A 26,907-nucleotide genomic window follows, 5' to 3' on the forward strand; every position below is an offset into this window, starting at 1 on the left:
GCTACGTACAATTCTCAAAAATACCATACTCGTTGGATTTCATAGTAGATGGTTTTGTTCTAAGCACCGGTTTTTAGATAGAAAAATATTTGAAAACGTTGTTATCAGCATTGTGATAATCTGATAAAAAAAATTACAAATAATATAATGTAGTAAAATAATAAGCATACAATTAATAGTTTTGGCATAAAACTAAGATTTCGAAAAATTACCTATACTACATTTTTTTAACAAATAGTAGTGTGCTTTTAATTGGATATTGTAACTAAAACACAGAATTCTTTAAGGCATAGCTCATGGATACCTAATACCGATATATTTAAAAAAATGTATGGAGGGAATGTCTATAGGGGTTAAATTGAAACAAAAATAACAATGGTTTAGTAATAAAATGTATGTAACTTTGACGACGGTCAGAATCTTTAATTTTACAAACAAGCAGAGTTGAATATCAGTAAAATAATTTTTATTTAAATCATTCGGTTGAATAAATAGATTATTCATAAAAAAAAATGTAATTATTCAAATAATGTTGTTTGTTTATTGGAATAAATTGTAAACAAAAAATGTTTATATTTTGTGGTTTAATCGAATAATATTATTTAAAACCGATTCGACTAAAGTTTTAGCTTTTTGTATAAATTAATACACATTGCTCGATTTGTGGCAGTTGTTGATCATTTAATTAAATCTTGTCCTATTCTGCGGACAAGTCGTATATTGTAAAATAGTCTTTTTTTGTTATTGTTTTATTTTTAACTTTTACAAGGAAATTTTCTTCATGTCTACCGACAGTGAAAGTTTTTTTTTCTGTCCCCCAGGGTTTGTGCCAAAATTAACTGAGCCACCCTCCTCCGTGTTCTTCTACATCTCCGCCTTGACTATGACTTAAATAAGCCGTTCATAAGCGAACCATACATGGTGTACATGTTGCTCCGGGCGTTTCAGCTTGTTTACGCGAATACACACATGTTGCGAATACACAAACAGTGCCGACACAATATGTATCGTTCGCGAATAGAGCATTCGGTTTGTCGGATGAAGGTACTGGTACCTACCTATGATTTTCTACCGAGTTTGTTATACTTACAAGCAACCCGCGTGGCTTGCGGGCAAAAAGATAAAAGTGAATCGAACGTGCACTCGCGTTTTTCACATATCATTATTCAGTCGTGAAACAAAAAAAAAAAAAATCTAGAAGGAAAAATAACTTTAGCGCACGTGCTAGAGTAGCTTTTCATATTGGATTGACGGCCGGATCGCGGAAAACTCTACCCCCTTTGGGTTTCTCCCCTCGTAATATTAAGTGGTTATTAACAAGTTCAAGTAAACCAATATACTTGCATCCATCCAATTGTATCAGTTCAGCGGCGTGTGATATCACAAACACCACCGAGACGACTATGCCCGCGAAGCGTGTAAATGACTGTTATGAGAGGCAACAGATGTGTGACGTTACAACAATACCGCTGCTGATATTGCGGCGGATAAAAGAATTCCTTGTTTCCTTATAGTGTGTCTCACGCTTTACCCGTTTTAGATTCTCTCCGTCAAGTAAATACAATAAAAATGGCAAGTGTTGTCAATTGAAACGTATTTGAATTACGATATTTACAAATTAAATGAAATGGCCTAATCCGGTTTCTTCGAGGAACACTACACTGTATATTTATCGGCGGATACAGATATTCCGAAAACTTTTGCCAAGTAATGGAAATCTAAAGTGCGTTTTCTACATTGCACTACTAAGTGCTTTTAATGTTAACTGTGTGCTACAAATTGCGCACATGAGAGTTACTCGTGCATCATTTAATATTTGTGGCTAATTTACAATATAACAATAAAACAACTAATGGAATACTCCAAGTTTAATCTAGAGTTTAAAATATACTTTAACTTAACTGTATTACTTATTATGAAGTCACGGCAAAAAAAAAATATAAAATTTGAAAAAAACCACTTATAAAATTAATTAATTATGAATTCATAAATATTAATTAATATCTAACTGCAATTTGGTTCTAACGAAACATTTACTCTATACACTAATATAATACAACATATGATCTCGAATGCTTCTTTTATTATATTCATTAATTATCGATAACAATCTAGTGTCAAATACACAAAGAGATTTAATGTAAAAATCTAATATTAATTTATAGCGGTAAATTTATGAGAAATGAGTTTGTTATCTTCCACGCTGTATAATATATTATAATGTCTCAAAAGTGGCATGAAAACGTGTATTTTTGCTTTTAGGGAATTGCCGTTTAATAGGCCCATAAGAGTCTCTGGAGTGTTGTTTCGAATTAAGGTAATTAAATAATTACAGTTACTCGTAGTAATTTAGTTTGTATTTATGTTCAGCTTGATTTAATTATGAAAAATTCTAAATGATAAATGGTGCTCCTAAAAGTTTATTTTTTAATGAACATTCTGGTGTTGTTTTAACTAATTTTGTTTGTCAGATATAAAAGTTCAGTAGTATAGCTTTTAAACTAAGTTCGAGTTAATTTGCTTTCTGCGCCAAAACTATATCATCAATCATGTTATTAGTATAGTATTTTGCATATTTTGTTTTTGATGAACAATTATTACAGTTCCATAATAAACCGTTTTTTATACTTATTTTGTTAACGTTTCTGCTAATTAATAACGAAAATGACTGGAATAAAACTGTCCAAAGTCACGAATAAAATTAATTAAATAGTGTAGAAGGTTAGGAAGAGAGGGACACTAATTTTTGTAGTTGCTTAACTTCGATGATAGCTCTAACTGTTATTAAATCTCTGTCCAATTTTTTCTTGACCGATGGACTAATAATATTAAAATGTAAAAAATCAAATCGTTATCACACTGTGCGTATAAAATGAATAATAATTGTATAACATAAAAAAAATATTTGTGTAACTCTTACACCAAACGTAAACTTTGCAGTGTGTTTATTATTTTTGTACGAATATAGTTCAGGTTTTGTAGAGTTGGTTAATGTAGAAAACAAATACTACAAACTATCTCTTCGTTTAATCGTTAGATTCGATGGTTTTGAAACTTGACAAACTTTTCGAATAACAAAACGTAACTTAATGTGAAAGAGCCGTAGTTGTAACAAAATTCGACCCAATACAAACTGTTTGATGCTACGAATTTCATTAAGTTTTCCACGATAATTGAAAAACACAATTTATATTATTAAACTACTGTTGTCTCGGAGATAGGCGCGATTTAGTTTCTTTTACTTTTATCGTTGAAACTCTTCATATGAACAAGTACGCAGTGCTCATCACTTGCTATATTAATATATAAAAAGGGTGGTAAAAAAATGTTTACGAGGAAGATAGGAGTTACGTGAAATTAATACGATTTTATTATACACGATCTCCTTGATATCTTATTGTATTGTCTTTTATATTCTTTCATTTTTTTATTTTTTTATTTATGTAGTCAAAAGCATCAGAGAACCTTAGATTAAAATAAAACTTAATGTATTTTCCGGAAACCTTTGCCAATGTAGTTTTGAATTTAAATATTTATACTTATATTAAGCGTATCTGATGTAAACTCTGTACTATTGCCCTCGAGGGCGTTAGCAATAATAAATAATACAAATAATGATTTAAAAGGAAAATATTTGAATATAAATAAATTCCAAAAATAGTAAATTTTATTTTATGATAATTCCTATTACCTATTTGAATTCAGGATTAAAATATTAATTTTAACTGATAGTTCCTAATTAGATCTAAGTAGTGTACAGTAATTACCTGAAACAATTTTGTTGACATTAATTACCTTAAAATACTAAAATTGCATTGCAACTAGGGGGTAAAAACATAGTAAAAATACAAATATAGAATTAGCTTAAGAATTTTAACGTGAGAAAGTAGGTGCATAGTATACTACACAAGTAGCGTACGATCTACAAATAAGAGGTTTTTGGAAAAATTTACTAGGTATTCTTGTACTCACCTCCCGTGACGTGGCATATGAGAGCTACGTGGTCGTGCTCGTCGAGGGGTCCGATAGTGTGGTTGAGTTGCCTTCCCCACTTGTCGAACACGACCGGATGTTCAGGTGGCACTGAAACAAACGAAATTGCATTAATATATTATCACGACAATATAATAATTTTTGGTCGTAAATATATGTATATTGTACCCCTTCCCCCCCCCCCGCGCAGTTATATGCTATTTTCCACGGCACCCGGCCGCCACCAGCCCACGTCACCACTACTACTTAGTGTTCCGGAAATTGACGGCGGAGGCCAAGAGGCAGGGGTAGCGGATATATTATTATACAGACTATATATATATAATGTATACCATAGACATGACAATTGCTCGACTATTGTGTGTCCGCACGGTTTCCCTTTCCGGCCATATCTTGGACCGGAGCTATTATATTTACACAAAGCCGACGCACGTCCCTTGCATTTACTACGCTACTCGATGCCGACACCGCCACTAAGTCCAACACAACAACACCACCACCGCCACAACCGAGGATCCCTATACCACAACGGCAATTGAACAATGGCCCTCCCTCCTTCTTCCCCGTGTACGCTTTGGGACTCCGGCTAAAGTACAATTCGGTCGGAAAATCGGCATGCCGTACCCCCCCCCCCCCCCCCCCATCCTCCGATGAACCTAATCAACCGGCAATTTATACAGCTCCGCGGCTATGTGTGTTTATCTAAAGTGCGCGTTTTGTATTTTGCCGTTTTATAGGGCGTACAAAGGTTTTACGATTGTTACAAAAATCATCTCCGTCCGCCAAATAGGCCTTATCGCCGAGGAAAAGTAACTAGCACAGAATAACCGCCACTACGCAGCCAGGATTTTCTCTGTAGAAAAAGATATGAAGCTTGTATTATATGAAGTGATGACAATAAAAAAAGGGTATAAATAACATATAAAAATTTACAACACAGCAAAATCCAAAGTATTATTTCCATACGCATACGGTCTGGTGCAAAAAAGGGCAAACGTCTGTATAGGCTTATTTTAAAACATTTTTTTTTCTTCAAAAATTTGTAGTTATGTTAGTTTTATATTTATGAATGACACTTGCGATGTTAATTTATCTTGGCGGAACGTACCTAAAGGCTAAAACACTATTAGTTTATGTTCCTAAAGTTTATAAAGGTATTAAAGGCATTAGACATTAGTTTCCGTTTTTTTTGTTAACACTTCATGGAAGTAATATTATTTTGTACCAAAACATTCCGCTCAGCTTTACATCAAAGCTAAATATATAATGTAGAGAGTAACTTTTAATACCAAATAAAGACCTTATATTATTATAATACATTTTTAAAATTAAAACTTTTTTCTGTATATTTATCATGTACCTAATAACATAATCTGTTGTTGGTTATGACTTATGTGTAAATTTCGATCCATTATAATTTGTTTTAAAAGCTTATAAAAGTTCAAACTTTTGAAATTTATGGTTATTTTATATATGCTTCATAAAAACATACTATGTATTTATATGTTATATTGTCAGTGTATTTTTTTATGCTAGCATCAAAAACATATTATGTTCACTGTTCAGTGTCAATTAATGTACTTTATATGTTACAAGTATATGCTATATTTTTGAACCTCATTACAGATAAAACTATTCCCAACGTCTCGTTCAATAGAATCATTATCTTTAGGTTTTATACCTATACCGGATAACCACCATGTGTACCATATATTATATGTTCAGTATGCAAAATTTTAACGACTCAGTTTTATGCGTTTTTACTTTTTAGGTTTATTATAATAAAAGTAATATTTTTATTATCTATAAAGTTGACGTAATTTATTGAACAACAAAAGCAATAAAAATTTTATATTTCTTTGTCAGCGTCAAATTTTACAATAACAATGTTTTACTTGATAATATGCAATATAATTATAATCCTCGAAGATATAAAAGGATTTGATATTTTTTTAATTATTTATTCAATACATTTATTCCTTCACTTCATAAGACACACAATAATTAATGTGGAAATAACGTCTTATGTCTTGAAGAGCCATCATAAGAAAAAAAAATTAAATTGTTAATAAAACTCAATAAATTACAAATTTTATTGAATTTAGCTTGTCGATCGTTTACAATTGTTGAGACATGATTGTTTTATGCTTAAAAAAATATAATCGAATATTGGTTTTTATAAAATTAAAAACAAATTCATATTTTAGATGACTTTTGTGTGTTTTTATAATTAACATTTTATATTTTTTTCTTGGAAATTTTGCAAATAAAGTACTTTTGCAGTCGATATTTTTTTTGAAAGAATTATTTAGCCATTCCTTTCTTCGAAGAAAAGTGAAATATTCAATTACACTCCCGGGGCGTCAAAAGAAATCATTCTACCGAATAAAAGATTCCTTTACACATTCTATGTACTGTTCATGTAAGTGAGAGATCTTCATTTTGAGTTTTGATTAACATTCTTATTGAATTACGTATATACCATGTGAAAGAGTCACGCTGAATTTTATTGACAAAAGTAAATGTTGATATAGTTTATATATTTTTTTTAAAGATTACTCTTTGATGGAATACTTGGTTTTTGGTTCAAAGTACACGCATTAAATAAGACTATTAAAATTAAGTTTATGTTATTGAAAATAATCAAATCAGTTACATCAGCTAAAAATCAATAAATATAGTATGTAATAAAAGACTTGCATCATATTATTTGATTAATTCACTACCGTTGTGAAAACAAAATCAATACATTTTACATGTTCGCACTATTAATAAAAAATCCTTTATTTTTATTTAAATATTATATATACCAATATGTATCATTTATATTACATTTTTATTACGGCTTAATCTATTTATATTTTTATATGTAACCTCTATGCACATAACATAGAACTGTTGACTAATTTATTTATTTATTTATATATTTATTATAATAATGACGCCTCTTGAGGCTAGAGTACAGACACATTTTAAAACAAGTAAATTGACTAATAAAAATAAATACTAGAAACAAAAAAAAATATTAACAGATTCAAGCTGATTAATTTAAAACCCGCAAGCGTAAATCAGACATAGAAACATTAACGTTCGATAATATTATTATAACAGTTCAATTTGATTTTTGTTTCTTGGGTCAATGTTATTTTGTGTACAATACAAATGGATGGAGAAAATAGAGCTGGATTTCTTTTAAAATTATTATTACATTTATGCGATCTAAATTGTAATTGTAGTTAGTTTTTTCTTGAAAATTTCATTTAATTTCATTACACCAAGCCAATCGCAATGGCAGTGTAATTTTTGATTCGGAAATATTTGTGCAGATTGTAATAATGTCCATAATCGAATTGTTATGTAGTTGAAAATAGCACATCGTAATCGGAATATATTAGTCTTTAATCAATCAACAACGAATCGTCCATACTAAATATCTATCTACGTTGTATACGTTTAGAATTCCAATTAGTTTACATTGGGATACCGCTTGTCGATTACAACTTTAACGTTGCCACATTATTTTATGTCGTTCATTGAACGCAATACAGTGGCCTGGCATACTTTTACACCGAAAGGGTTATTTTCGGGTAAAGGTATGTCTGTCAGAATTTAAATATTTCCAGAAATTCCGAGCACTGCATAATTTAAAATTCTACGGCTTGTAACCCTGATAGTTGTCGACAGTTTGACAGTTTGAATAAGGGTTAGCTTGTAATTTTTGAGCGTAAAAATCGAACGGCATAAATATTATTTTGCGTATGAGCGTATGGATATTCATGGAATTCGAATCCAAACAAAGGAATACATGTATTTATGTTAAATACTTATACTTACTCTTATATAAAGAGGTGTACACCTCGCAGAATGTAATTAATGAAATTTCGAACATTGTTAACCTTATAATATTTTCAAAGTCAACGGTGTTCGATTTCCAAAATTGTTTAATTTTAATTTGTATATGTGTTAACCGCTCTACATAACGTAAGCCCCACGAAAAATGCTTGCATCTACATTTAAATTTAGAACATTTACTTATATTAACGGTATAATTAATTTACCATACTGTACAGTAAGACATAAGTACAATTAAGCGTAATGTAAAAGAAATAAGTTAATTTACTACTAACATATCATAATTAAACGCTTTAATTAAATTAAAAAATGTTTGAATAATGTGATTAAACTACTATACTTGTATATATTTTATTCTTGTGAGAGCCATGTTCGCAGTACAAAAAATTATTATAAAAAAAAATGTTTCTTTAGATAGTTGGACAACAACTAAAAAAATAACTGACATTATTTTAACACTACATAATAAGTATTAAATAGACTAACGTATTATAGGATTTAAAAATTAAATTATCTGTATAGAATAAATAAAAACAACCAATGAAAACAATTATTTTTGTTTTCTCAATCCTTAATAATAATTGGGGTTTTAATTGTCAATTACAAACGATTTTATTTACTTTTTATTCAATTAAAAACACTATTAAAACGATTGAAAAAACATTATTTAATGCCTTAAGAGTTTTACAAATATTTCATTAGCTTTTAAAATATTTTACTTTAGAAAAATCTATAAGTAAATTGATTAATAAATATAATGCAAGTAAAATGAAAATAGATAATGTGTTAATAACTGATGTGTGGTTAAATTGTATTTTATATGTCCGTTGATCTATTATGTAAGTTGTAACTAATTGGTCGTTTTTTTATTTACCAATTATATTGTGTTAAAAGTATACTAAAAGTTAACAAAATTAGCGCTAATCATAATTTACTTTTAAAATTAGATAATACTATTAAATTTCTATCGGTAAATATAATTCATACAATTACGTCAATTGCATCTACGTTTTAGGCCATGCGAATTGACACCTGGAATATTTATGTTACGTTGTCAGACGTTTTGACACCGTATTATGATTTCATAAATTTTGTCAGGTTCAAAATAAAATAATCATCACAAACCTTATTAAATATTAACACAGCTGTTATTATACTACTTGAAACGTGGATGTACAGCGTTTTTCACTTAGAAATAATGGTCCGGTGTTAATGTCATTTCACTCCTACTTTTATGTTCCGGAACAAATAAATTATTAAAACAAAACGAATAATTTTATTTGCTCCGGACCGATGGAACTTTGGAGACCGATTGAATTTATTTACCTCGGAACGAAGTTAAATGGTCGTTAGTTTCGGATCACTGCTTAAGACTCTTTCGCAGTTTCACCAAAAGTCGCTACACGTGTAATTCCTGTGGTACTCAGAGTGGCCGCAACGATAGTGGTTTAGACCTAGTGTCGTATGCTGCAGTTGACTAGCCACGCTTAAGTAGCCCGAAATTCTAAAATCTCCACGTTAACGTGTTAATAGAGGATACTTGTTGATAATGAATATTGACTGTCCACATATTTTATAGTGCGACAGTGTTGTGTTAAAATCCGGCGGTCGTTATAATATGCAAATAGGTACGCGTGTATGTATATATATATATATATATATATATCTATATACATTAGAGTGTTACGCACACAACAAAGTGCGAGTTGGTGTGAAAGTTATTCCAGTAAACATTAGCGGCGATCATTTCGGGCTAGATAAACACACCGAGGGGGTTGTTAAACGTCATTATAACTCAGGTGTAAACGGCGGCGGCTCTTGGGCGATTAAGGTGTGTGAAAAACTTTGTCGACAATATCACCGTCTGGGTAATACCACCATAGCGGATTCCGGCAAAATATATATATTATATCTTGTCGCCGGGAAATCGTATTTACGCTATAGTTTTTTTTTTTTTTTTTTTACGTCGGCAGACAACGACATTTGCGCATAATATTCCCATTCGACGCAGTTATACACCCGTAAATCTCCGCGGCATAACAGTAAAAAACATTAAAAAAAACAAAAAAAAAAAAGAGAACTGAAAATCTCCGAGGGACTGTATATTATAAAAGAACGGAATATGAATTCCAACCGAACGACTCGCCGGCAAAACGGTAGGTATGTACGTGGAAACCGTCGACGGTGGTATAGCTGTAGGCGGTGCACAACAAAATATGTCGCTGCTGTTATATTGTATCATATATTGCAACTTATATTATTATTAACTATGTCATGGTTGTAACTCGTGTAGTATCCTCTACCCCTTTACCTCCACCCAACTCGTGTCCCTCAGTCGCACGATATGCACAAATAAATTATATGTTATATATATATATATATATACATTACAGGCGTTTCGTAAAAACGAATTATAAACTATTATAAAAGCCCATTGAATAAAAAAATACATATCCAATGATGTGTTAATGTGTTTTTGTGATGTACGCTGGTTGTATACAACACTGTATTGTTAACAATCGACAGTCATTCGCATATGCCGCAAAAGAACACACATAGTTTTTACATTTATTTTTATTTTTATGATAAACGACAATTTAGCCGATTTATTGGTTTTTCCGCTGTGTTTACGAACACGCATTATACCACTTCGACAGCAGGGCCGTTTTGCGATAATAGCCTATACTTGTATGCGTAAAACTACTAAAGCAATAACGACTCTAACTTTAAAAAATAAAAAATCGTAAGTTGAACAAATTCACTACTTCCCCTTTAGTTTTAACATATTGCTCGATTCAAAGTACCTGGAATCGGTTGTTTGTCATCGATAAGTTAGGTTAGAGTATCACTGTAAAGTTTTTTCGGCCTTAAATCCCTTGATGCTTTTTAAACGTTTACTCCCACTCAGTTACACGTTAAAAAATCCCTAAATATGTAAGTCTAAATATGTTTTAGTATAATTTTCAACGCCCCGGAAAATATAGACAAAATAACTCAAAATTTGTTTAAGATATTGATTAGATATGGGTATATAGCACTACCAACATGCAGTAAAAATCAAAATAAATATCACCCTTAAATGAATTAGCCTCGCCAAAATAACTTGTCACGCCAATGCCAAATTCTTAGCGATGCTGTTTTTTTATTGACTCATTCTAATGGCTCATTCGTTAGCTTAACGAAAAACTGGACATAATTATAAGTATTAATATATAACAAGTATCGTATCATGTTAATTTTAAATGTGAAAAAAATTGTATTGACAAAATGGCATCTAAATTTTACAATACAAGAAAAATAAGAAATGTGATTACTAAGTAAAAAAATATAATATTATAATGAATTCGTCGAAAAGAAAATACTAAGACTTTCGCCGTATTATTCCTCTTGGTAATTGTAATGCAATTCTAGTAATACTAGTTTTAAATATTAAATTTTCTTTATTTGGCACTAGCGCTAATACAGTTTTTTTAGAATTTCAAATTGATGCTTGCTGTAACTCACGGGCTGCAGTTCATTTAAGGTCATTATTCTAATGTGAAGTAACATCACTACCTCAAGACTTATTTTTTCTAAACGCGCTCCTGTAAATGTATTTTTTATCTTATGAACTCGAGGACATAATTATTATCGATTCCACTTAGCATTTTATACTATTTTAATGAGATTATAAATGTTACAACAAGAACCCACGCCAATATCTTATATTCCTAATATCATTAAACACAAAGACGTATCAGTTATTTTATAACTTCTTTTAGTAATTCAAATTAAATAAATGTGGCTATTTACCAAGAAATAAGTGTAATGAACGGATAGTTGACTGCATAAAACTAACAATGTATATTTTTAGAATTTATATCAAAGAACATCTACGTTTTAATACAATTATAAACCATAAACAAATCTTATTAACGGAACTATTATAAAGTTCTTAAAGGTAACATCATACGCATAAAGCCTTCAATCTTCTCAAGGCTTCAATCTTTTAATAAATAAGCAGTGTCAAACGGCATATAAGATTTATAAATGACATCTTACATAAATTTCAATTATTAAAATAAAATAAAATTACCCTTTCCTCCTTCCAAAACACCAAAAATAAACATATTAAAGTTAACTCGCGTGACCTCACGATTTATATGCTAGAGAATTAGATTCAACATTATTTAATTTGCATTTCATATAACTTAAAGCCATAAATTGTGCTGAAATCCAAGCTTACTGTCAAGGCGTATAATATACTTTTAAAATGCCGAAATATTCGGAAATCTTCTAAAGGCCATAAAAAATAGAATCCGAATTGATGTGTTCATTCAAATTATATTTTTAGTCTTGGTCAAAGTATTTTTGGTTAATGTTATTATTACTTAGTTTTATTATTTGAGAGCGTATTATATTAAGTAGTATTTCTTTTAAGTAAGTCAGATATGAATTATATATTATTTGTAGTGCTAAGAAATACTCAAGATCTTTCACCGTTAAAAGTCTAAAATTATTTATTTAACACATTTACGTCCTATGAATTCAAAACAACACTTCAATCTAAAAGATAACAATAAAATACAGTTCGCCTATTTAATTATTTTTTATTTTTAAATCCTTTAACCCCGTCCAGTAGTAGATAACATGTTTTATACCATAGTTTATTGACCACGCATTATTTGTGTGGGTTCGAATATAACACAAAAACCTAACACGGCGGTATGTGTATGCAATTTCGGTACATTTATGTCTTTTTTAACGTTATAAAAGTATCAAAAGATTTTAATGTTATTAATTAATAGCGTTTAAATTAGAATACGCGGATAAACGCGAAAATGGGTAAGTCAGCATTTTGTCTAAAACTAATGATGTACGTAAAGAAATTTATCTCACATCGAATTTATGCAGATAACCCAATAACGACGACGGTGTGAATTGTCCATATAGCTGTTTCCATTGGCTGTCATATCGTTATTGTTATTATTATTATGACTATGATTTTGGCTGCTAACGTCAATCAGCCGTCACTAAAAATTGCTTTTTATTTTTAATTAATTCAACGAATTATCAAATTCTTCTTTTTATTATACTTATGTATTTATTTTTCGTTTCATTTTCACTTGTCAGAGCGCACCCCTCGTCTATAGTGGGATTTAATGGATATCCGGACGATATTAAAACGTCCTGTTTGACTGATGATTTGCTGCACCGTCGACACCTAGCCGACTTCTATCGTTGCCATTGTTAAACGGGCCTCACCCAAGCGGCAGTGTCAAAAAGACCAACCGAGAAGTGAGGTCAAACTTTCATTACAGCCAAACACCAATCTACCCCGGTACACACACAAACACACATATTATTATTATTTTATATAATTGTATGTATATTCCAATATTGAAACCTCTATCTAGTCGCTGAACAATTCGTTGACGATTAAAAACTTTTAATTATAATATTAAAAATTGATGAATATTTGGTTACTTTTGAAATGTAATTAAATTTATGCAATATGCCATAATCGTTTCAAATGCACGAAAAAGAAGGGAAGTAAAATTTTACTAAAAAACAAGTACCGACTATAGTATAATAAACTTTCTCACCCCTCGACGTATGAAACACGAGCAATTTTCTAAGGTACTAATTTAGGGGTTTCTAGCTAGTACACCCAAGTTTTCGCGGAATTTTGCCTATAAGTAAAAACAGAAGTATTCTGTAATGGAAACATTTAATTTGGCTAATTTGGCAACTTCCCAAAATAAAATATTGTAGTCTGTTCAATTTTAATTATTCAAATAAAGAAGTTTAATTAAAATAATTTATATTAAATGGTATGAAAGCATATGATAGGCACATCGTACATATTAAAATAATTATAATATGAATAGGTTATGGTTCTTTAAATTGGAGTGGTTCACTGTTGTAATATAATTTTGACTTCCTATCAAGTACACTAAACTATAGTGATATTATAGTTTTTTTTCTTCAAAAATTTTATTTTTAAAATTGTAATATTTTAAAATGGTAAATTGTTGATATACGCTATGTTTTAAGAAAAACTGGGTAATAAAAAACAACTTGTGTGCCTCTTTCCATATTTTTCAACAGAATTTCTCCAGTAAAGAAATAAAGTAGTTTTCTTTTTTTGTTGATCTGACGAACATATAAATGTACAAGTTTGTCGTTATATTCTTTTGAAAGCCCTTTTTTTATATGATTTATCAGGAATGGCTGTCGCATAATTCAGCTTACTTTTTTTTATATTCTACATGATCAATAGGATTACTCATAGTACACCAGTTCTTCTGCAGTAGACGGATCAAAGAAGTAAACTGTCATAAGGTAATGCACATTTACATTTATAGACTCCAGTGCATATATAAAAAGAAAATCTACCTTTGAAAGAATTTCGCAGCATTTTAGAAAATATTTGACTATGACTGTTAAAATATTTAAACTAGGACTATAATCATAGTTTACTTTGAACAACCCCTTCTTTTAACAAGATGGTATTAGAACAAATTGCTATTTTTGTTTAAACCATTGTCCCAAGCAAGTGAGTCAACTTATTTTTTGATCGACCAATAATTTTGCTTCCTATTCAACCCATTCCTACTACAAAATCCTACTTATTTTATAGCTTGCTCTATTTACCACCGCTATAATGATATTCCCATGGACCGTTTAAACTTATTCCACTGTGTGAACTACAATATAAATTCTTATGAATTAGTTTATATTATTGTTTATTTTTTTATAATGTAAACGTTCAATTTATTTATATTAAATTAATGTTTTATTTTTTGTATTATCGTTTACACGTTTTTTTTTACGTCAAAGCTGTTTAGAGTTTAATTGTCTAATTTACCTATTTTGTCTGTTAAAAATGCAAAATTAACTAAAAACAAATGGTTTAGATTGTGTGCGCGTGGAGAACTACTTTTCCATACCCTCGAAGTGCTTTGAAAATAAACAGTCCTATTATAGTGTAAATAACATGTAAATTTTACAACGAACCTTTTTTTTTATTGTAGCCTAAGCCAAGAAAAAATAAATGTATTCTATTTTTATCGTGTTGTTCAATTTAATCAGCAATGACACGTGTTAGCATATTTTAATATTCGTAGGAAAAGTAGGAGAAAAATTGCGATTTCAAATTACAGTGCAACGTGGTGATTGCAATGAACCGAAAAATAAAAACAATTTTGGACATACCTAGCTGAGCGCGTGTATATGTATACTTATGTATTGAAAAGATAAAATCGGCTTATCATCATAAAATGCTGCTGGTCCGTACGTGATTCGACTACCTACTTAAACAGTCTTCGCCACGCTGTCGGACAGAGGCATTTTAACACACAAACTTCTGGTTAGTACAGATATTATAAATCCGACGACTTCATGCGATCTGGGTTTTCAAAGAAGAAATTATTTTACGCTATATCGTTATTAACAGTCTGACGCTCCTCTTTTTCATCGTTTCATGCCTAGTTTTATTCAAATATACATAATGTAAATATTTAAAGATATTAAAAATATAATAAATAGAAGTAAGTAAGAAAAGTAATTTGGAAATGTCTACGCCAAATAACTGTTAAGTCAGCTCAAAAACAATTTCGAGTGATGTATTTACTATTTAAAATTTTTATTATAATATTATGTTACACCCAGAATGTACTTTATAAAAAAAACTTATATCAAAGAATATAATATACATTTAGAAAATATAAATACAAAATGTTCTCAGCTTAGGTTTATTTTCTAAACTAACACACTTTGTTATACGTAAATCAATTTTTAAAGTTCAAAGCCAAAAACATCAAAAGCCATTTTTTTATGGAATTTTCTCATAGTAAAAAATTCTGAAAACTATTATTTATTTATATAACACTATATAATAGCCTAGCGACATTTTTTGCTCACTTCTATTGATTTTTTTACTGTTGGATGTATAATGTTACATGCTTTATTTTACACCTTATTAAAATGGTACTTGTGTATTTTAACACTATTATTTCGCCACTATAGGACCATAGTCACGTATCAACCAAATGCATATAAATCAGAAGATGATAAATTCAATTTAAAATACAGGTACATACGCATACATTTACCAACCAGTTTACAATTATCTTCCGGTACTGATAAATGGTTTTACCACCAAATTCTGGGGAAAACTGGTATATATGTGTTAAGCCCATTTTGGTTGATACGTCAGTATGCTCTACGATGACAATTTATTACAAGTTAAAGTGGTAAGTACCTATTCGATTTAGTTTTATTAGTTTTGATGTTCGGTATTATTTATCATTGTATGGCAAATAGATACTCGCAATATGCTCTTAATTAATAAACTTAAAAAGAAACATTTAAAGTAGTACTATATATAATATATTTATATATATTTTTTTTTCACAAAACCACTGGTTTAAAAATAAAATGCAAAATAATAATGATTCTGCAATATTATTGTAATTATTTCATAATATTAAATATAAAATTGTTTTTTTATAATTGTCGTGTTTAATAGTGTTATACAAAGTAGAATCTCATTAAAAAAACTTTACTGTATAGATGAGTAAGAACATTATAAATCGAATTTCTGCGAAAGAGACTTATAATATTATCTTTTCTTCATTAAGTTTATTCTGATAATTAAAAAAAATCCGGTTCATTTGTAATACTTTTTAAGATTTATTGTATTTTTAAGATTAAAAGAGTATATATTTACAAGTCAATAACTAATTTATTTATTTAAATATTTGCACAAGTCGTCTGTTTTTTTTCAATTATTCCAAATGTTTTATATTTTCAAGTGAACGTTAAATCATAAATCATTTAGTAGGTATAATGTTATAGGTACAAATAATACGCCAGCAATGCAATAATTGTGCGATTCCTAAATAAAGAGACACCCATTATTAATTATTTACACATCATATTTAGGTATCGATGCGAGGCTGTAAAAGTAGTATTTGATATTTTGTAAAGGTAATAATTTTATAATGATGCGTTTTTTTCTAAATACATTTCATATATGCTGATCAATGTATTCAAGAAAGTCGTTGTTTGTAAATAAGAGTTGTAAAAAAATGTAAACGATAGGACTGGTTTCAAAAAACAAAAGTGATTTAACATCCATTTGACAAGTCTAAAGATTTTTTTTATACCTTAACCAGAATGTTGATAGCATATTAATTTAATATTCTAATATTTTTTTTTTTATACTATCCCATTTTTATAATTGTTTCGATATTTGGTTTTCAAATAAAAACCAAAACTAATACTATATTCATTAAAAAACTTAATGTATTCTACTAAATGAATCAACTTGTCAATCAACAATTATGTATAACTAATTATGTTTTCTCGCCAAATAAATTATATATTTGCGACAGTTATCAAGCGTTGAGGGTATAATAAATTATTTTACATTCCCTTATGCATTTTCCAAAGGTGTTGTGATTGTGCGAATATTATAATTTTTTCCAATTTTTGTCTACACTTTTTGTTGCGTGTATGATTTTTTTTTTTTTGTAATAGACATCAAAATGCTTGTACGTTTTTACTTTTTTATGTTAGTCTACTATAATTATTCAATGAAGTAAATTATGCACTACGACTTACCGATAACAGACAAATTGTAACGAAAGCTCTTTGTGGCAGAGTTTCGGAAATCGACTCGACATCTGTAAACTCCTTCGTCGTTCCGGTTTACTTCATCCACATTAAGACACGCCGGTTCTGTAACCGTCCGAAAGGTGGCACGACTGCCAAAAACTTCCGGTGCCGAAAAATGACGAGCCTTGTTCAGTGGCATGCCTCTAACGTCAAAACTGTAAACATAGTAATATCATACGGTATTAACGGTTTGTGTAAATTATAAAAACTAACGCGTTCAAAAATACTCAATAAACATTATTATTATAAGCCTTACCGAACGTTATTTATTTTTATCGCTAAAAAATCACAAATATTTTTAGCTTCGATGCAGAGCTGACAAGGTTTTATTATTTATTTTTATTGAATGTGTACCCACGATAACTCGTGAAAATACCAAAATAGCTAAGACATTTTTTAACTTAACGGCGCGTTATAATTTTTCGAAAAAGTCGATAAGCTCTTAGCTTATTTGGGATATTTTTCAGATACAATAGGTACTAAAAATAAAAAATAAAAAAACAATAAATACCAAACAAATTTACTTCAGAGAAGATAAAATATGTTATATCCAGAAAAAAAACCAAACAAATTTACGCATTTTCAATTTTAATTATGGCAAACAATAAATTATCGCATGTGACCGAAAAATACGATTTTTGTTTTTGATATAGTACTACCGGTTTACAGTGAAAACTCAAGAAAATACAATTAATCATTTCTCCAAGAAGGGATGGAAAATTGTTCATTATTTTGCTTTTTCAGGGATAGTTTTTGGAAGGCATCCGTACTCGCATTTTTTTATCGAGAAAAGCTCAAAATTTGTTATTTATAATTAATTGTATTCGTTACGTGGCACAACAATAAACACCTTACGAATAAAAAACAGTCCGAACCGTATCTAGTGTAGAACTATGAAGTTACGTCAAGCGCTTGTTATAAGAATGCTGTCAATTTAATAAAGAGTAAAACAGAAGACAACATCCTAAATAATCTCGCCTAATGTCTGAACAACTAACAACTAAAAACAACACATTAAAATTTATCATAGCCACCAAAGTGTACAAAACTATTTAGAAAATAAATTGCAATCTTTATGTTTTCCCTTAATTAAGGCATTATATACAAAATTAAATTTGTAACAACCCAATATCGGGCAATGGCCATTGTATTGTAGGCCTTTTTTTCAATAAAAATAAAAGAACTGTATATGGTTGGTCCGGTATTATATTATGTACTTTCATTTTAATCCAGACCAATGGTTGCCTTCCCTTACGAAATATAATTGAATTCTCTCTCGTCCTCTTTTGCTCTATAGGCCATAGTCTTTAGCTCTCATCCCGTGCTAGTAGAGCGAATGCGACCTTTTTAGGGTAAGAAAAGATTATGAGCCCTAGTAGTAGTCGTAAATTTCCAAGCCAATTAACAGATAAACCGGATAGCGCTGGGTTTTGCATGTTAATATCGTTGCCGGGCGTTAATAATTAGTAGTAGGTCTTCACTTGAAAAGGGTGGACGATGGGAAAAGACACGGTGCAAAGGGTTGGGGAACGGGTTTTCCGCTCATTACATTCACTGCCGGTTTCTGTTATAATAGTATTGGTTTTTAATTTGTCCCCGAAATGCCGCAAGGATCTTTGAATCTGACGCACTTACGCGAGTAACCTGCATTTAAAATATATATCGGACTTTGCAAAGGTGTTACTTTTTCAAAGTGCATATTTTATACATAAAACTCATAAGAAAATGTAAAATTTGATATGAATTCATGTATTAACATTAGCCTCTGATAGCAGAAAGTAGTTTTTGGCATGCTTGCTTTTTTGTGTTTTAATACTAATAAGGTAACTAAAAAATGTATATATCTTTTACTCGGTGCTTACTTTGCATATCTAACTTTGATAGCTTATATAAGAATGGCAAATCTTATTAATTCATTTAGATAACCCGTTTTAAGTATATTATAATAGGTTAAACGACCAAAGAACATTATTATATTATTTTAAACTCATTAACGTTCAAGCTTAATTAAATTATAATTATAAAAGCGTCATTATAATATCTTTTGGCGTTAAAATTAAATTGTTGTTTTTATAAAATATTACAATTATAATCTATTTACTTTAGAAAACCCCTTTGAAATAATTAAATAATTATTTTGAAACATAATAGTTCTTGTACAAAAATACCATAATACAATATAAGCATTTTTAATTACAACCCAAATATAAAAGTATACATGTAAAAACAGTTTTTTTTGACATAACTATAAATACATTTGTACATGAGTATTGTTCGCGATTTCATAAAGGGTAATTTATTGGTTTTACATAAAACAAATTTATACTCAGATTTAATTGAAAATACACAATAAAAAAAATAGTTTGGGCAATTCAAATGCTAATATGTAACAATTAATAAGCAAGACTCAAAGGCTATTATGGTTCAATGATTTGTATTCGGCAGTATCTGTATGAAAAAATGCTCTGCGCCGCTTTATTGTAATTAAAAAGTATAAATATTAAAAATACAGTATAAAATATTGCTATCATAAATTAAACGGGTATTGAAAGGTAACAAAAAATCTAAATTATTTTTATTAATAAATAAAAAACCCCTTATTGTAAGCTGGATCCTGGCCGGATTTGCTTGTTCAATATACAGTAATAATTAAAAAAATCCAGTGCAGTCATGTGATCAGTACACTCGTTGATGTATAGGAAATATTAGATTTTATTGTGGTAAATTTACTTTCAAAAAATATTTTCAGATAACGGAATAAATTCTTATTAAACCATAAAAACATATTGGTTTTTTTTAACAAGCTTTTTAACGTTTATGGGGTTTTCAATAAAATAAATATATTAACTTTATATTTTTGATAGTATTAATATATTCTATATACTAATTAAATGTACTTTTCGAACTCTAAATTTGTAATCCTACAAGTTCTAAAAACTGAGCTCAGATGAGAAATACCATTCGATAACATAATGTACAAAACAAATAATAAATAGCCATGTGTGTAGTGTGTACATGCAAAATGCATTAACAGTAAAAATGAACTTGACTAGAATTTTACTTTTGTTAGTTATTATTTTTGTTTGTGAACTGTGTCAAAAAAAACCATGTATATTTTTTCATTCTAGGCCACTGACATAAATTATTGGGGGTTACGGGTTTAGCTCGAAAGTGTTTTGTTAGCTGTGTTGCTACTGACGGTCATGTTGACAATTTTGTAGGGTTAATGCGGATCGAATGGTATCATGTAACTTTATAATACTACCACAACCCTAATCTAAATGTCAACCTTTGCACGCGTGTTTAATTTAACCTTTGACCAAAGGCCGTTTTTATACGCATTTTCTAATAAAAATTGTAATACATTAAATATTTACATTGACCATAGACGATGTGTTTTTCATAAACCATAAAATTAAGTGGCATTTTACACATAACTTAATACTAAAATGATAAAATGTTATAACATTCTTGTATATGTATTATTGTGCATTCAATTTCATTAATCCACTTGCTCACACTATATTATGTATAGTGTCAGACTATAGACTCTACAGGTATAGGATAATGTGATCAATACGAATTCTCAACATGCCTAACATAATATTAATACATATATCTTATAAAACATAATTTAATAAGTTATTGTTAAAGTACAACTTCGATTGTTGTATGCGTTGAGCATCAACTTTTACTTGCAAATAATATGAAGACTAAGGTACTAGAGAATGCGTACCACTCACACTTATGGCGAATAATAAATTTATTACAACTATAGTATTCCTTGAAGTACATTGTAAGATTATAGTCTGAGGATACGCCCAATACTGGTACTGGAACAAATACTATTAGTGGTTGTGCTATTGTGCTAGATAGCTGTGAACAGCGTGGAAAGCGTTGTTCACTTCCAACAAATTAAATCCACTCAGAGTGTCTGCTTAAGACACTTGGCCCGTAATTCAATTGGTTTAAATGCTTTCGGCGTTGAAAATATATTTAAGTTCAAGGTTGTTGGTTTTCCCCCATCAAATATGAAGTAATTTTACTGCCACAGAAATTATTTTTAATTTTAAAATATCGATTGATGACTGAATTTAATTACTTCCAATATTACACACAATTCGTATGCTTGTATAAATTATGCATATAGTGTAATTAATTAATATGTATCTACAATGTATTAATGCGAATTATAAAATGCGACAAAAAAGTTTCACTTAGGTAAATTTTAGTTGAGATGGAAATATACAGAATACCTATACTAAGTTTCAAAACTGTTTTTTTTAATTGTTTTTTGTGTTGATATTATATTTATGTAAAGAGTACAATTCTAGTTCGTTTCACCGATAAGAATCAATAAATTTGCATGTTTACCATTTATTAACTTTCGCATAACGTAGCCTACCGCTAGCATTAATAAATACCTGTTTTTAACATGTGTTGTTTCTCACCATATAGCTTGCTGTAAATCTTCCACTGCCGGAAAGCTGAACTTTGATACGGTTCTTTCTCAAAAAGTGGTACACGAAAATATATAAGTAGCAAATGACTTATAAATATCAAAGATAACTTTCAAGATTTATTATTTTATACATTCTCATTTCACGAAATAAATAAAATAAATAATAATTAAATTTTAATAAAACAATTATTATTATACACATTTAAATAAATAAATAATAATTATTTTTATATTAGTATCCCGATTGGAGAGGTTGGCAGCGCTGGTTAAACTTTAAAATTCTACAAATTCTTTTTATTTTCGAATACTAACTCGAAGCGTTTGAATTACTTTAAACCATTTTCAATACAATTTAAACGTTCTTTGTTCTCAGTTTGATCGTTTCAAAAAAAACCAATTAGAAATGTTGTTGAAATATATTGTCATGTGCGTAAAAAAATACTATATTATTTTATTTAGCAATTTTTATTAAAACTATTATGAAAGTAATTCTACCTAAATATTCCACGATATTTGAACAACATTTTTTAAACGCTAAAACCCTGAACAAAAAAACTGATTTAAAAATATTGAGAAATTGACTGACGACATTTTTAAAATACATCAACTCATTTGGTGTCTAGATTTTGTTACGATATTTTAAAATCATATTTTGACAGGAAATCAAATATTAATAACACAAAAGATTCAATAATAACTTCTAAATATTTAAAACGTTAAATGTTGAAAATACACACAGTGTGTATTGTTTGTTTGGAAATTCGTTAGTATAACTCTATGTACGTAGATATTATTTTGTATGTATGATATATTATTATTAAATATTTTAAGCCAGTGCTTATGCGTTCCGTATTCCTACCCGGCCATCTACGTCAAAACTGACAGACAGGGTTTCCTTCGATCCTTTGCCATTTTTTCGACAAAAATCGACAGCAATCGAACTCGAAACGCGAACACAACGTTTTATGGATTTACCGATATAATCCTAAAAATAAATAATATATAGATATTTATTGCGAATGGCACAGTATAAGCTCCGGCCGTTATTACAAAATAGTGTATAGGTAGTATAGGGGTAGTGTATAGCTGGTACACGTTGGCTGTGGTAAATGGTAATACACCTATGAATAATATATTATTATGTGCGTACGACAATGGTAGCCAAAATAGTCACAAGGGATACAAGCGGTCGATTTGCTTGGTTGTTTGAGATAACCGAAACTGTGTCAGTCGTTGTGGGACATTTCTGGTCGAGTAACAAAAGTTCTGCAAGTTGTTTGGTACGAATTATGAATATGTTTACAACACAAAACCGTCATTCGGTATTGTTCGACGTCAATGACCTTATTGGAATTATAAAAAAAATATTACATCGCAAGTGGAGGTCATTTTGGCAAGCGTATAATTTACACAAAAAATCGAAATTAAATACAATTTTTAACGTTTTGGCATTCGTAAAAATATGATTGATATGTGTATAATCTTCATATTCTACCCACACAGCGCAACAATATATTATTACATTTGAATAATATATCATTGGAAATTATATAATTTCATTATTATGTTGTCAAACTATTTTTTATAAAGTTTTTGACAGGTAATAGTTCATAACAATAACTGTTATCATACAATTATTAATTTATTAATTTTACATACAACTATTTATTAAAATAAAATGAAAAAATTATTATATTATTTTACTTATAATGTTACCCGACAAACTTCGACAACATATTTGGAAAAGATTTTTAGTTCTGATTATTACAGTAATTATACTGCATAAATTCACTCGGAGTTTAATTAAGAAAAATATATTAGTCGCAAAATAATCTGCTATAATCATTTAAGGAAAATTGTTCGAAGTAGAAATAAAATCGCAGGTGTAGCTGTTATTTATATATATAGGTGTACAATAATTATTTTAAGTACCCTTTTTAATTATAAGGCTACCGCCTGACGTAGTTCCGCGGTAAACCTGGAAAACTTCCTCAGGGGATTTTCTAGGTTTAAGAGAAATAAAATACCGCGAAATAACATTATGTCGTTATTCGCATTTATTATTTTGTATGCATACATATTTAAAATTAGTGTAACTAAAACAAATATTTCGGTAAAATCTTATGCAAAATTAATAGCACAAATATCGTTTATGATAACATTTCGGTAATTTAAAAAGCCATTAGGTCCGAAATAATATTCATCGTGTTCCATTAGCTTTTATAAGAAATAATGTTTACACTAAAGGTCATTAACTATTTAATTATTCAAGCCCCTAAACAAATTTTAAATAAAAATAAATTTTGAAATATAATTCTTTATTCCTCTATATTCCACTTAAAAGTACTAAGTAGACACGTGAACAGCTACATTACAAAGTTTTATGAATTATCATTATAAAAGTATAGTAATTAAGTAACTTTAGAGTAGAAAAAAATACCAACTATGATTACCTACTGTAAACATATTTGAGATAATATAAAAATAATGACAGTAGAATATAATTAACACTACACAATGCAGCTTTTCTAATAATTTAAACAGGGGTTCGGAACTAATTCCGGAACATGTTCCTTCATGACTTCCTGTTGTAATCGTTCCGGAACAAATACCAGGAAGTCATTCCTCAAGATATTCGTTCCTGAGCAAAAACCCCGGAACTTGTACCTCAAGATATTCGTTTCGTAACAAATACCCCGGAACTCGTTCCTCGAGATATTCGTTCCGGAACAAATAACCCGGAACTCGTTCCTCGAGATATTCGTTCCGGAACAAATAAAATGACATTGTTCCTAGTCATTATTAATAATTTATTAATGAAGCAAAATGTATTTGTTCTACGTATTACCATCGTATTATGTTGTTTCGTTCGAGTTTATTGAAGGTGAACATTTTTTTTGTTACTTTGGCCATTGTGTCTGGTATTTTAGAAACAATAGACACATTTATTTAAGTTAAATATTAATTAATTCACCAAAAGATTATAGTTTATGCATTTGATATAACGATTAATGTTATTTTCAGTATACATAAATGTATATAAATAAATAGTATATACATCATTGATTTACTTCCAATTCGACCGATCGCATAACATCCCAAAAGTTAATCTACTAGCTACCTTTTATGTGTACATATGTATATACAAAATTAACATTAATATATTTATATATAATATAAAACATTAACAGGTAGCTAGTAGATTATATTATATATTTATATATTTTATATATACAATTTAAACATGAACACACATACAAATTAAGTATTTATAGTTTATACACACAGTTCTATGTATATTGTATATGCTTATGTATTTCCAAACGTCATTTATCAATTAATTTTAAAAATACATTTAATTATTACTTAAAAATAATATAAATACTTCGATGAAAAGGCTCAAATTGGTCGGGTTAGGAATCAGGATAATTTATTCCTTGTTGATACATAGTTATGTATTCGTTTGGCCGAATTTGTTTCAGAAAAACAAAAATTGAGTTAAAATAAGTTATATTGAATACTAATAACTTAAAGAGTATTTATTCAAAACTAGTTATCGACATATTTGACTATAGTGAATTTTAATTTGGTTGAATTTTTAAATTGTATGTGTTTATTATGTATATGAGACCTACAATGTAGTTGAAATGTGTTCAGTTTTTCTGTAACTAATACTTTAAATGTGTTGACAAAAAAAAATTTTCCTTTTTGTGAGAAAGTGAGGTTTAGTTAAAATTGTATTTCAGGATATTATTAGGGATAGAATCGTGATTCGTGACCAATAAATGTAATCTACTACACTTTTTTCTCCATTTTACTAATAAAGTGTTTTTTTTTTTTAATTTTAACCAACATTTAACTTAAATGTGACCATTGTTTCTAAAATACCACACACAAAAGCTTAAGTAATAAAAAAAAAAATGTGCACCTTCAATAAACTCGAACGAAATAACATAATACGTAGAACAAATAAATTTTGCTCCATTAATAAATTATTAATAATGACAAGGAACAATTACATTTTATTTCTTCCGGAACAAATATCAAAGGAACGAGTTCCGGAACATAAAAGAGAAACGAGTCAAATAGGAACGAATTCCGAACCCCTGAATTTAAACATACAATCACTTTAATTGCTTTGATAATTATAATTAGAGTATTTTGTCTATGACTCTAAATAACATAAAAAAGTCAAAAACTTGATTGTAAACAGACACAATTTTTTTCCTTTGTAATGATAATATGCTTATAAAAACGTTATAAACATAGAAAAGGTCTAAAGTGAGTCTTAATCAACAAAATTCCTAACTTAATTTTTTAATTTATGATAAATCACTAACATAATTAGTTACGTATGAATAATAATGTTTTCTAAAATATTAATCAGTATTATTTTTAAAAAAAAGTTTTTTATTAAAAATAAGGCTTTAGTTACAAAGATTATTAGCCTATTGAGGAGGGGGGTTACATATTATGGTGTAATTTATACAATGCTAATTTTGATTTAATGAGATACATCATGGTTTAAAATTTACAATTTTTTATCTAAATCTATGTGTTTGAAGAATTTGAAAATGTTGGGAGTGTTGGGTATTATTTTAGACATGGCAATTTGTGTATTTATCATACAAATATATATACTTGAGAATACTTTTCATGATATGTTTTTTCTACAAATTTATTCATAGTATAAAACTCAAAGTAATTTATTTTCCCCATTTATTGTTTTGCATTAAACATTTTCGTAAAGTTTTGAAATTCTAAACATAAGTTAATAAAACTATGTGGCCAGCCGATTAACTATTAAGGATAATAATTATTATTGTATTGTTCCCAAGGAAAGCCAAATAACTTAACAACTACTAAGAATTTGTATAAATCATACATCGTACGTACAAGAACTTTAAACTTCCAGTAAATCGGAGTACAATCAAAAC

At 29.0% G+C, this 26,907-nt stretch overlaps 1 protein-coding gene across 3 annotated transcripts in view; it reads right to left on the bottom strand.

The window, feature by feature from the left end:
* LOC126845472 (nephrin-like) overlaps window positions 1–26,907 on the bottom strand; it is a 181,655-nt gene that overhangs the window by 39,163 nt on the left and 115,585 nt on the right. For 2 of the 3 annotated variants that reach the window (XM_050584154.1, XM_050584230.1), the window contains 2 exons: window positions 17,455–17,663; window positions 3,973–4,083 (listed from right to left, as the gene is read on the bottom strand). In XM_050584154.1, coding sequence (XP_050440111.1) covers window positions 3,973–4,083; window positions 17,455–17,663 — 320 coding nt within the window. Of the gene's footprint in view, window positions 1–3,972; window positions 4,084–17,454; window positions 17,664–21,959; window positions 22,006–26,907 lie in introns of those variants that run through there. The other variant, XM_050584317.1, reaches the window with a different exon arrangement.

Source organism: Adelges cooleyi, unplaced genomic scaffold, assembly GCF_023614345.1.
Source record: "Adelges cooleyi isolate 19-005CV unplaced genomic scaffold, UGA_ACOO_1.1 ACOO_flye_CR_arks_rails_tigmint_CR_PRNA_1, whole genome shotgun sequence".
In the NCBI taxonomy this organism is placed as follows: Eukaryota; Metazoa; Arthropoda; class Insecta; order Hemiptera; family Adelgidae; genus Adelges; species Adelges cooleyi.